Source organism: Neovison vison, chromosome 13, assembly GCF_020171115.1.
Source record: "Neovison vison isolate M4711 chromosome 13, ASM_NN_V1, whole genome shotgun sequence".
NCBI classification, from domain to species: Eukaryota; Metazoa; Chordata; class Mammalia; order Carnivora; family Mustelidae; genus Neogale; species Neogale vison.
Genome location: NC_058103.1, coordinates 92,444,511 through 92,457,878, shown reverse-complemented (window position 1 = coordinate 92,457,878; position 13,368 = coordinate 92,444,511). Strand labels below are relative to the sequence as shown.

Here is a 13,368-nt window from a genome sequence, read left to right as displayed (position 1 = left end):
ATTGTGATCTCTTCAACTATACTCCTCACCTCCACAAATAATGATTACAGTCATCCCATAATATAAGAGAATCATATAGTTCTTTTCATTATAGAATGAGGGAGATTTTTCTAATCCAAATTATTATACAAGTAAGATATTTTATGAGGTATTTGAAAATTATGCCTGAGTTTTGAAATATAGGAATGGAAATGATGTAAAATCGTAAGTCATTTGTAAGCTTGATTGCATCTGGACTCCATGTTTTCAGCCATTTATGAGAGAATCAAGCCCTGTTGCCCCAAGACCATCATTGTGTGTAGTGAATTGACATCCCCCTGCCATCTAGAATGGGGCTATTTCTGTGCATATGAAATGAGGGAGACTGAGAGAATAGTTGGTCAAATCACCGTCCATATTCTGCAGCTCAGATGAAGAAAAGCTCCAGGTGCCCAAGTTAGATGATACCAGTATTTAGTTTTTCTTTGATGCTCATAAAAATATTCAGTTCAGTATAGTTATAAAGGCAATTGAAAATGGCCAATAAAAATGGCAGAAAAGATGAGCTCTAGAAAGTCTCATTTAACACAGGAGGATCCTGACTCAAGCATCAGCCCAAGGTTTGGACTAAATGACTTTTAAGACTCCTTGCAACTGGGTTCCTTTGATTTTATGACTCTAAAGGCCTCTTCAAGGTCTTTGGATACAATATCTTTTGCTTAGTACTTTCATTAAAAGCCTGAGTTTCACTCTACTTTGGCCTTAGACAGGTGACCTGGAAATCAAATTATACCCAGATACTGGGAAGCTTGATAGCATGCCTTTACCCAACCTCACACCAGTTTACACAGAAATTCTCATGGATGGCCCCTTATGCTCCTCAACATTATCATCCAACTCATTATTTGCAAATGTAAAGTGTATGACAGACCAGAAATGATCCTCCTTCTAATTTAACCACCACCAGGAAAACTTAATAAAACAAGAAGTTTAGAGAGGAGGATAGCATCCTTCATGGGCAAGCATACCGAGAGGAAAAAGGCAAACATAAGACATCTCCCCCCATAACTCAGCGGTTCCACATACGAGTATCTACTCCCCGCTCTGCAAATGTTGAAAAGTCATCCCTCTTTCTGGTGTCAGTGTGCTATTCCCTCTGTTGCTGAAAGCATTCTTTTCTCCTGGAAAGTGCATGACAGGGTGATTTTCTAAGCAATGAAAAATGACTGCCATGTTTGCATCAGATGGATAGCACATGAAGTGGAGTGCAGTCCCTTTGTTTCCTTGTCAGCATCACCTGGTTCCTCTGTTTGTAGAGCTGCCATAAAAACAGCTTCTTTACTGTGCGTCCTGTTGGTTTATACCAACCATGTCAGGTCCATAAACCATGGGATATTAAAGTGTAATAGACTGTGTAAAGAACACTGGGAAGATATTCCAACCTTTATCCCTTGCCCTCATTCCACACTTAACTACCTCCCAGATGGGTATCCATAAATATGACTTAATTATGTTTGGCATAAAACCCCCACTTTCTTTGAAGAGTGATGTCCTTCTTCAGCCACTTTCTGTGCATGAATACCACCCTCCCTCTTGAGCATAAAACTTCGAATAATTTGGTACTGGGCTGTTCATGGTCTGAATACTTTCTCAAAGTGACATTCATAAAAACTTTACACTTTTCACAATAACTCTATTTTAAAATTATATTCTGATACCAACAAAATTCAAGGGTCAGTGTTCTTTGTATATGCTATCATTCTAAATAAGATCCGGATGAAAACCAGTACTCTCTTACATTTGATTTTATTAGACTCTCTTCTACTTGGTTGAAAAAAAGAAGACAAAGATTAGAAATTGCTGTGATGGGAAATGGGCTCTGATCCCTCAGTGGGGAGGTAATGAGCAGGGACTTTGGTCTGCTGGTGTGGGTCCCTTGTTGTCACTTGATTCACCTGTCAAGTAAGTGGAGTTACCTGCAAGACATTAAAGTCGAGAGACACAGATTTATTACTCCATTACGAAGTAGATTTTGGTTGCTGCCCTCAAGAAGCACCAAGTCTGCCAGCAAATCAGAGAAGCAGACTGCCAGCAAATAATATCAATACTGTGCCCCACATACGTGAACACAATGTTGTGGGAACTGTGCAGAAAGAGCCATTCACCACTCAGTGAAGGAAAGACCCCATGGAGGTCTAATGAAAGACATATCTTTTTCAAGCTTGGTTTTTTTTAAAGGAAGACGAGACATTTACAATGGGAGTGTTTGGAGAGGAGAAGGAAGGGAGGAGGAGGAATTCAGAGCAGAAGAAACAGTGTCCCTAAAAAAAAGGTACAGGAAACCAGGTTGAGTGGCGGGAACAGCAAGGAGTCCCACTTGCCAGGAGCATGGTGGGTGTTGTGGGAAGTGGCAGGAGCCAGGTTGTGAAGGGCTTACTATGCAACATGAGCATACTTCGTCCTGGACAGAGAGGACACTAATGAGTACACAAACACAGCAGTGGCATAGTCCAGTTTGCCTTCTAAGTTGGCATTTCAGGTGCAATGCTGAGAACTGGGTTTCCGGTGCTATGCAAGGAATCCATTATAGGTCACAGAGCCTAGAGGTTAAAGAAGGAATCTTTGCTCTCAAAAACTACCTTTTTAAACTAGACCCAAGTCATTATCTTTCACATAGTATGTGAGAGATGGTTCACTTAATCAGGCTAAAGATTGAGAACTCAACGATGATGAAATGGAAAAAATCATAAGCCCCTCACAACTTACCCCCCTGACTTCCAGGTAAATTTGCAAAATTATAAGTCAGTTTCTGTCTTTCCTTCCTGAGGATTAAATAAGACCAAAATGGGCAGCAACAGCAAATAAAATGACTTTAGGTCTGACATAGGAAACACCCTCCTGGAAACAAGACTTAGGCGCCCTGGTAAGGTCATCAGCTTTGTGAGTGAAATGTGAAAATAGTGAGGATCTGACCTGGAAAGGATCAAAGCAAAATTATCCTCTACCGAGGGTGGTTGTAGACATTCTTAAGAAAGAAAGGAACAGGAGTTCCGGGGTGGCTCAGTTGGTTAAGTGACTGCCTTCGGCTCAGGTCATGATCCATGGGGAGTCTGCTTCTCCCTCTGACCTTCTCCCCTCTCATGCTCTCTCTCTCTCTCAAATAAATAAATAAATAAAATCTTTAAAAAAGAAAGAAAGAAAGAAAGAAAGGAATGTTTGCTTGAAATTTTGTATTACTAATTCCAAAGTCAGAGAGCTAGAATAATGACTACCAGCATTCACTTCTAGCCAATGAAATAATAAATGGCCGCCATTTTTTAGTGCCGAGAGTAGTTAGTCGCTATGATAACCTCTCATATTCGGTACCTCCAAGAGTCACAATCACCTTGCAGGGTAGATCTTATCATTCCAGTTTTATGGGTAAGGCTCAGAGGAGTTAAGTGACTTCCCCAAGGTCTTTCAGTTAATGAGTGATAGGGCACAAATTCAACCCAGACCAGCCTGACATAAAGCCCAACTTCCTTCCACTATGCTACACCTGCATTTAACTTGGTCAAAACAGCCATGCCACTGGAAGCTTGAACTCCTGGCAATCTCAACAGGATGTGGAGCCCTCAGAGGTTTGATTGCAGAGATTCTGATTCAAGTAAGCACTGGCCCCTTTTCATGTAGCCTTCATATTTTGGTGCACCTAGACACTACCATCTTCATTTTGCAGAGTTGGAAACTGAAACGTGCAACTTGGCCATGCCACTTAAGTAGCAGAGCTGGGCTTGAAAGTTGGGGCTTAAAAGTTAACTACACTGAATTCTGCCTCACTCATTTGGCCACCAGTTTCACACTGGTTATTATGGGGTAACATTATGATAACTAATGAGACAGTGGCTATCAGTGAACCAGGAAACAAAATTCCAAGGTGTTAAAGCTTTACACAAATGCAAATGGTCTTTATTCAGTAAAGGCTCATTAAATATCTCTAAAAAAAAAAAAGAAAGAAAGAAAGAAAGAAAGAGGAAAAGAAATACCTTCCAAAGAAGTCATGTTGCTTTCTCTCTGTGACATAGAATTATGAAAAGTATTGTTCTTTAAAGGAGAAAGTTGAAGTTTAAGAAAAGCAACACAGTTCTACCAATTACAGAAAAATTATAGTATGTGTAGGGAGATCATCAAGCAAACTTGCCACTCACCCTTCTCCAAAGACTGCCAGAAATTCACCATCATCACAGTGTCTCCACAGCCTTGATACAGAAGTTCAGAAGACAGAATTGATGTGAAAATTCTCATTTTTAGTATTCTGATTTGTTTTTCTCATTGCATTTATTTTCTTAAAATGTGAGAGTGTCCTCATCCTAAGCAATTACTTTATTCCTCTGATTTCACATACTTAACTCATTGCAGATAGTGAGACAGCCTCTTGTGCTAGAAAGAGAAGAAAGAAGGGCAAGGTTGGGGATGCCTGTGACTTTTCTATGTCCCCTGGTGCCATGTTGGTTTTATCTGTCAACTTCTCCAAATCTAACTCTTCTAAGAAGCCTCCCCTACCCCCACCACACTCGTAGTAGGAAATGTAAGCTAAAAAGGAAACACCTGAATGCTACTGTCCGTGTAGCTTTGCAGAATAGAAGACTAAATCCCATAGATAAAGTTCAGGGCCACTGCTAGTAAAAGCTGTAAGGTAAATACTATTTGCACCTAAGACTTGTTATCTTCCATTTAGACACTGTCACCCTTTTGGGTGCTTGGGTGCCTAGTATCTATGTGGCATACCGTGGCTGTCCCTGGCACCCTAATTCAAGAATCCACATGAAGTGTCCTATAGGCGACAAGCCATGCTCTGGAAATGTTTGTTGCTACCCCTTACCAAAAATCACTCACATTGGATCTTATTCTCTCAGGTTTAATTGCCTGCCTTCCCCAATTAGAATGAAGGTTCTAGAGGGACCTTTGCTTTCTTCAGTGGGGGATCCTGAGCATCTAGAATAGGGTCTAGCACATGGAACAAAAGAACAAACCCACCTACGTGATTGTGTCTTTTGCTACTAATGGCTTAAGTCAGAGCTTGCAGATCCCGATATGGCCAGCAGGAATGTTCCCTTTGTCCTATAGTATTTGAAAAAAAAAAAAATTTTTTTTTTTTTAATTTGGGGCCATTCATTTAAAATTTTAGCTTCTCTGAAAAAGGTGGAAGATCTGGTAACAGTGTTAAGTGCCTTCCCTCCCTTCCATGCGGCAAGGCCTTCCCATTTTCCTACCACTGCCTCTTGGCGTACCTACACTGAGACTGTCAGTTCTAGTATCAAGACGCAAGGGATAGAGTTTTAGAATGTAAGGATTCTTCTGCTTGGCCTACAGTTGCCTTATATGCTGCTGACACTAGAATTTGAGTTTGTGATTCCAGTCTTTAAACATTTTCCTTCCAGGTAATGTCTTTTTGTTTGGCTTAGAGCACTTTGAAGACTGAAAATGTATAATGATATGACCGGAAATGTCACACATTTTGATGGAACAAATATTTTCGGCTGGTAGAGCTTCCACGTCACACCATGGAAGTGTCTGCCTTTTCTATCTGTAAATAGGCCCTTTGCTTAGGGAAAAATTAAGATCTCTAGGTTCTTCTCATTTTCTTGAAGGTTCTCTCCTCCTAAGCCCTCAGCTCTGTGGTATGCATTGGGCCTCTTGATAACCCCTCTTTTTACATTTTGAATGCTGCTTTTTTCCCAAATAACCGTATTTAGAGAGCTATTCCAAAATCTTATTGAATGGTTAATTCCTTGTGGAAAGGGTATTTCTCGTCAGTGAATTTATATGCAAAAACAGCTTGACTACAGTCTACTTCCTGCCTGGAAGTAGCCAGTTAGAAACCACCAGGGAGAACAGCAAAGGTGCTCCAGGACTATCACTCAAGCCTCAAAGGAATTTTTCCTTGTGTTTGGCCATGCACATAATTAAGAATCACTGGCTAAGAACAAACTACTTGTTTGTTTCCCATTTTGGAGGACTTGTCTTTTAGCAGAGACTTGGTCTCTTCTTTCTGTCTGACTGGCTAAGAAGGAGACTAATTCACAGAGACCCCTACTAGGAGGATTGGGGAAATCATACTTCAAAAGATGACCAAAACTATGATTTTACCTAAAGTAGTATCATTATCAAAACAGAATTATTTTAATATAAAAAAGTCATTTCTGTTCATTGACATTTACGGGCCTTGGAGGTAATAGTATGCAACTTCAGCCTGACATTCTTGTTTAGTCTATATTTGTATTCTAACTATCGAGTTTTATGTTTAGGAAACCTAGTATCTTTCTTTCTAAACAACATTTGTCCAATATATGCATTTTTCAACTAAAATAAGTTATTTTATAAGCACTCTTCCCGTGTTTAAGGCTCAGCAGAAAACAAGCCAGATGAAGTTGCTTCTCTCCTTGAGCTTGCATGCAATGGTCATATAATAAATGCATGAGAAAACGAATAGTCTACCAGGTAGATAGAGGCTGAGCAGAAAAAAAGGTTAACATGTAGAGATTCAGAGAGTTGGGGAAGAGGACAGGGATGTGTAGCAATGGTCAGAGAGGGTGATATCTGAGCTGAAACCCGAAAACAGGAAGGGAGCCAGTATGCACAGACAGTGGGCAGGGTGCAGCAAGTGCAGAAGAACCCCCCAGTGTGCGTGCTCAATGTGCTCAAGTATCAGTAAGTCGGCAGAAAGGCTGGAAAGGAAGTAGCATGAGAGAGAGCAAGTGATGTCAAAGAGGAGCCAGGGAGCAGACCTGCAGGGCCTCAGGGGGCATTTGAAGATGTTAGCAGTTATATCAAGGGTGACGACAAGCCTTTGGAAGGTTTTGAGCAGGGGAGTAACTTGATAAAATTGACTTTTTAAAATCAGTGATGAAGTTAATGATGATGATGGGGCATTAATAATACCTTTCATGCCATTCATTGATCATATATTGTGTGCCAATCCCTTGATGTGCCTTATGTCATTTAATCTTTGTAACGGCTGCATGATGGTAGTCACTGTAGTCACTGTGGCTGTTCTTATAGGGCAGATGAGTCATACTAGGCAGGTGGTCATGAATAACTTGACCACTGTCACACAGGCCATACATGGCAGAGCTAAGCTTAGCAAAATACGGGTATTTTTAAATCCTTTAATATGGGGTGCCTTGGTGACTCAGTCAGTCAAGGGTTCGCCTTCGGCTCAGGTTATGATCCCAGCATCCCGGGATCAAGTCCCAACTCAGGCTCCTTCCTCAGCAGGAACCCTACTTCTTTGTCTCCGTCTGCCCCTCCCCGCTGCTTATGCATGCTCTCTCTCTCTCTCTCTCAAATAAATAAATAAATCTTTTTAAAAAATCCCTTAATATCTTTCATGAAGTTTCATGTCATGGGCTGTGGTAGATATGACTGACTTTCTTTTCCTGTTCACTTGATATCATTGTAGCCCTAAATGAAAGGAACCTTAAGCCTTATATAGATAATGACTTCCCTATTTTTCTAGATATTTTTAATGTGAAGAAGTGTTATTATCATGTATAATAGTATTATTTTCTGATTAGAGAGAATGATATGTAAAATCACCACCTAAAAATGAAACCTCCTAAATAAATATTGTTCCTACAGAACACTGGTTCTTAATCTATAAATTCAGAGCTGTATCACAGTATCATGGATTTCCTTAGTAGTCTTAAGTATTTTTTTTCCAAGGCATTTAAAAACAGTATTCTGAGAAAGGAGACCATAGGCTTCGCCAGACTGCCAAAGGAGCCTCTGTGTGTAGAGACAGTGTGTGCAAGGGTTCCAGTGAATTTGTTTGAACCCGAGCAGAACCGCTGTAAAAGGTTCTGGGTTTCTGATGTTTGGGGTTGGGGGGAGAGTGCCAAGTACATGCCAAAGCTCACCAAGAGGCCAGCCATAGCTGGGGTGACCACCTGTGCCAATCTGGTCAGAATTGTTCCAATTTATGTTTTTGTACTGATGTAATTATTAGTTATCACCTTCTCCACTCTCAAGAGTGTCCCAGTGAGAACAGTAAATTATATGGCCACCATTAGCTCTCGCCATTCTCAAGAAAGCGGGGGGGGGGGGGGGGGGGGGCGGATGTAGAATATAGCCAGTTGAGAACTCTCTCCATCCAGGGCATCTGGTAGGGGCTGCCAACCCCTGCATTCAGAATTATTTTGACAACACATGGGTGTAACCAAAGTTAGAAGATGACACAAAAGATAGGATGGAAGAAAACACCATTTTAGTAATAATTATTTCTCTTTCACAGCCAAAAATGAGCATAAAATGGAAGAAAGTCACTTGGAGAATGCACAGAAAAGGTAAGTGGCTCTGACATGGCCTTAGTCCTTTCTTTGCCTAGGTGTTCCTTTTTATGATTGTTATTTTTCAGTGCAGTCAGATTGCTCTGCAACCATCACCACCGTCTGTCTTCAGAACTAACTCATCTCCAAATGGAGCTCTGTACCCATTAAACCAAAACTAGCCTCGTCCTCCTCCCCCACCCCAGCTCCTGGTAACTGTTTTCCTACTTCCTGTCTCTGTGACTTTGACTACTGTAGATACCTTATATAAGTGGAATCAATACAGCATTTTTTAAAAAGATTTTATTTATTTATTTGACAGAAGTCACAAGTAAGCAGAGGGAGGGGAAAGCGGGCTCCCTGCTGAGCAGAGAACCCCCCCACCCCCTGCTGTGGGGCTTGATCCCAGGACCCTGGGATCATGATCTGAGCTGAAGGCAGAAGCTTTAACTGAGCCACCCAGGAGCCCCAACACAGCACTTTTTTTAAATTTTATGACTGGTTGATTTTACTTAGCATTCTGTCTGACTAGCCATTCTTTTGGCCCCATTTGTTGAGACCCATGAGCAGTTAGATTCTATCGGAATCTGAAGGGAAAGCTCTATGATGAGACTTGGAAATATTTCTCCTCAGAGAGCACAGAACCATTCAGAAGTGAGTGACAAGCATCGCGTCATGACGCGCTCTGCCTCACAACAAATTTCTCTGCTCCTGAGCCACTTTATGGAAGTTAGGAACAATGTGATCCTTCCCACCATTACAACTAGATGAAACCAATTATTGCAGATGCCTAAGAGATTTATTATTATGTCTTTCCTCAGATCTGAGAGGATACGGGAAACAGGGGGCAAGTGGGGATAAGGGTCTTACCCTTGTATCTAAAAAGAAATTGGAAGAGACCTCAGAATTCTTCTGCCCTCCCCTCACCCACTTCAGACCTCTTTTTTGCTCTTCCCTCTCTTATTAGAGAGCAGAACGGAACCATCCAGTTCACCCAGTAATCAGTGGCTCTGGTCTCTGATAAAGGCTTTTATTTTTGTCAGCTGACCAGGTTAGTCAGCTTGGCGATGCCTCCACTCTTGAAAGGGTGAGTGAAAATATACTGAAGCATATTCTCATCTTCAGCACAGAGAACACTGACACATGGTGCTGGTGCCAATTCGAGAAGTATTAGAACACTCAGTGAGAGGTAGGGGTAGGAAATAGCCTAGAAGGACGGCGAGCTTTATAGATCTCTGAAGCAAGGAGTTCATTAAATGCAAATGAACAAACTCCAGAAACCAACCATTTCCTCCTGTCTAGCCACAATTTCCAAGAGTTCTGAAAGCCTATAGACCCTACTGTCAGATCAGCTTTGATGGGTACCAACAACTTGCCCTGCTTCCAACTACCAATCAAATTCAAATGCAGATGAAAGTGAACTTGAGGCAAATCCTGCATTTTTAAGTGCAGACATGTTCTTGAGTCAGGATATATCATCTTTGAAAACCCAAGCAATCAAAACACATGATGATGTTCTTAGATTTTTGTGCCCCTCGGACAGCCTTATCCCTATATTAAGTTTTCCCTTCCTCCTGTGGAAAGCAAATATGTTCGTGTTCCAGAAGAATAGTGAGTCCAGAAGAGACCATCCACAATGGCACACTGCTGTCGGGCCAAACAGAAATTTGGCTTTCCAGGGCGGATGTCAACTTTCTAATATTTCTTCAAGATTCTTGCTTAAGGAAAAAGGGGGGCCAACCTCCGCGGGGCCAGAGCTGCTGCTGTGCATTAGCTATGCTGAGGGGGCTCATAAATTTTAGTTGTCAGTGTTTTCCGTGACTTTGTGGTGAAGGTAGTGCAGCTTTCATGTCCTACATGAAATATGTTAGATCCCATCTTTAATGTAGAAGCCACAGTTGTTTGCCTGCACTTTTTAAGGAGGCTGGTGGTCAATGTTGCAATATTCGTGTGAGATTTAATAAAGTCTTCTGTTTTGTTCTCAAGAGAAACAATTTACTCTGAGGCCACCGCATGTTTGCTTTTCCTAAGCAGTTTCTAGAGGCGCGTGTGTGAAACCGTAAGGGGACACGTCCCGCTCTGGCATCTCCGCACACAAAAGTAAAACAGCTCACGTCGCCACAGGCTCTTCAATAGTGTCGTTGTCTGTGCTTTAAAAATGTTTAGCCGAATGAAAAAGATAGGAATCAGACAAGGAATTGCCGCGATGGGGGAAGGAATAGATCGAAGAAAAGAAGTTTTATGGAACCTAACAAATGATTAGAAATCAGTCGTATAAAAGTTGGAAGCTATTTGAGAGTTACCTGCTGAGAAACAGAAATTGCAGAAAGCACGACAGCCCCTTTGTCTGTTGGAAAATGGCTGTTAAGTATCATCAGATTTCAGGAGGACAGTAGTCTGGACCTTATGAAGCAGTTGTAGGCTCATATTCTAGCCCTTTAGCTCCTCCTTGAACAAAGGGATAACCCTGAGTTCAAATAAGGCCCATCTTTGTCAAATTTGCAGAGTGCCAAAGCCAGACCACCCCCTGGGCCTGTGTTTGCTCTGTTCTTCTGAATTCACTTGCTTTCTTAGTTTTTAAAACATACCCGGGGCGGGGGGGGGGGGGGTGGCGCTGGCAGGGGAGGGGGCATGCTGAAATTCACTATTTCCTTTAGTCTCTGCCCCGTGGAAGCTTAGCAAGCAGTGCCTCCCAAACCCCCAGGACGAGAGGTGGTGAGCATTCAGGGTTAGCTCCAGTGCAGGCTGGGAAAAGTGAAGCCTCCAGGATGCTGACATGCTTTTCTGAAGCTCTGTGATAACGCCCCAAACGACCCTGGCATTTGCAGCCTCTGGGTCTCAGGATCAAGAGTCCAGACGGTGACCCGCGAGGCACAGTGACCAGAGTTCCTGCCCTCTTCACGATATCCTGCTAGGAAGTCCTCTGCTCCTCTGAATACTAAGAGGGAAAGACTCTCTCTTCTCTATTAATGCACAAGCATGGGTACTTCCATATCGACCATAAGGAAGAGAAGAACGATGCTGATGGGCTCTACTGGGGGGCACCTGTGTCTAATGTGGAAACCGAAAGAAAGAAAAAAAAAAAAGGAATAAGACTTTTGTTTCCTAAATGCCTGTGTCGATGAGCACGAGCGACAGAAGGGTGGAGTGGATAAACGATTTCCCTGAGAATCAGGGGACGCGAGTTGGTAGGTCCAGCTCTGCCCACGAGTAAAGTCATTCAATCTTTCCAGGTCTCTGTTTTCTCATCTCAGACATGAGAACCTGAGACGACTTGGCCTGTAAGTCCCCTCCAGTTCTGAAGCCCCAGGCTTCTGTAAGAAATTCACAGCCTGTTCCTGTCAGTTACATAACCCTCTACTGGTGTGTTTCCACGCCACAGTCCATATAATTTTGCTTGTGCATGAAACATATGCCTTAGAGTGTACATTGGGTTTTGTCAGTATTTTGACTGCCACACAGTGAGGAGCTGCCTGATAGTGTGACTTTCTTCCATTAATGGTTTTGTTCCAAATTACGTATGTTTGAAACGATAAGAGAGTCCCGTAAGGAATTACCGCAGTTACTGCCTTTCTCTGCTTATACACTTCCAGTCTTTTAATAACTAGGAGCCAAAATTCCCTGGCCGGTAGTTTTAATTTGCATTAAGAACAGATTTATTATTTACAGAAGCACAAAGAATTTATGGGACTCAGAGTTGCAGCTCCAGCTTGGATCTCACCTAATCATAGCCATGGAATCAATTAACAGTTCATCTGTGAAATGTGATAAAATCTTATGAGATTCATATTGCCCAATAACGGAGAACGAGATGAAAGTATTCTCCATAATAGTGACGGGGCTTCAGGGTTTTACAATTGCCATTGAATGGAGCTCCATTCGAAACTCAGGATTCAGGATGGCCACAAAAAAAAAAAAAAAACCGCTGTGTCTGAACAGATGATAGAGCACTGAGTAGTAAACGTGGCCAGCCATTCCTGCTTTGATTAGTTTCCAACACCCTAGAAAAAAGGGCCATTTACTTAAGTGTACTTGCTCCTGGCAAATGAGCTTGGGAGGCTTTGGGTGGGTGGAGGTTGGGGGTGGGGGACTAAGCACAGAGCTATAAATTGCTACAAAGCTAGCCCCTCCAAGAAGGGCTGCTTGGGAGGCCTGAGCCGTGTGTGCGCAGTGAGCCTCTCCATGGGGTAGGTCAGGAGATTCTCCGGGCGATGCCTGAGAATCGACTTTGGAAAAGCTGGATTCTTTTCTGGCCAGTTCAGAGATTGTCTTTCCAGGATCAAAGATGGTTTTGCACCCAAACCTTAACGTGCCTTCTGTTATACCTCTTTCTATGTATGCATCAGTGGTTTCTATTCTTGTAGTTTATCAGGCTTTAAAGTGAAACCTTCTTGGAGATCATCTGCTCTAAGTCTCCTGTCTCATTTTTCACCCTCAAGAAAACAAGAGTCTGATGCTGAGTGATTGACCCAAGGTCACAAAGGCAGCGGATGCCAGAATAGTCTCTTGATTTTCCGTGAAGCGCTCAACAGAGGACTTATTCCCGATGGGCTAACTGACCACTGCGAAGGCTGCAAAACCAGAATATCACCACTACATGAAGAGCTAGTAAATGACGTGGGTTTGAGACGAAGGCAAACTCCTAGCTTTACCGCCGTACCCCCGTAGAGTCAGAAATGCTCATGTTCCTACATGTAAGGTGTGACCAGGAGTATCACATTGAATTTCCAGGGGAAGTGGTTTAACCAAACAGGTTTTCTGAGGCTCAGGATAAGCCACAGTCACTATGGGGGCTGGGCTTCTGTCTTAGAGAATGAATACGTGGGAAACACCCCCCATGACCCGGCCCTGAGGGTGTGGACAGTTTCTCACCACCCCGCGCCCACCTCACTCTGTTTTTTACCCCCTACCTGTTGCAGTTTTGACACGACGGTAGGCTATTTTGGGATGAAGCCGAAGTCCGGTGAGAAGGAGATCACACCCAACTATGTGTTTATGGTGTGGTACGAGTTCTGCAGCGACTTCAAGACCATTTGGAAGCGGGAGAGTAAAGCTATATCTAAAGAAAGGTAAGGTTCTGATG

The 13,368-nt window shown here is 42.6% G+C and overlaps 1 protein-coding gene across 3 annotated transcripts in view; it reads left to right on the top strand.

Moving 5' to 3' along the window:
• FMN1 (formin 1) overlaps positions 1-13,368 on the top strand; it is a 415,126-nt gene that overhangs the window by 364,634 nt on the left and 37,124 nt on the right. For all 3 annotated transcript variants that reach the window (XM_044231844.1, XM_044231846.1, XM_044231845.1), the window contains 2 exons: positions 8,252-8,303; positions 13,205-13,354. In XM_044231844.1, coding sequence (XP_044087779.1) covers positions 8,252-8,303; positions 13,205-13,354 — 202 coding nt within the window. The remainder of the gene's footprint in view (positions 1-8,251; positions 8,304-13,204; positions 13,355-13,368) is intronic.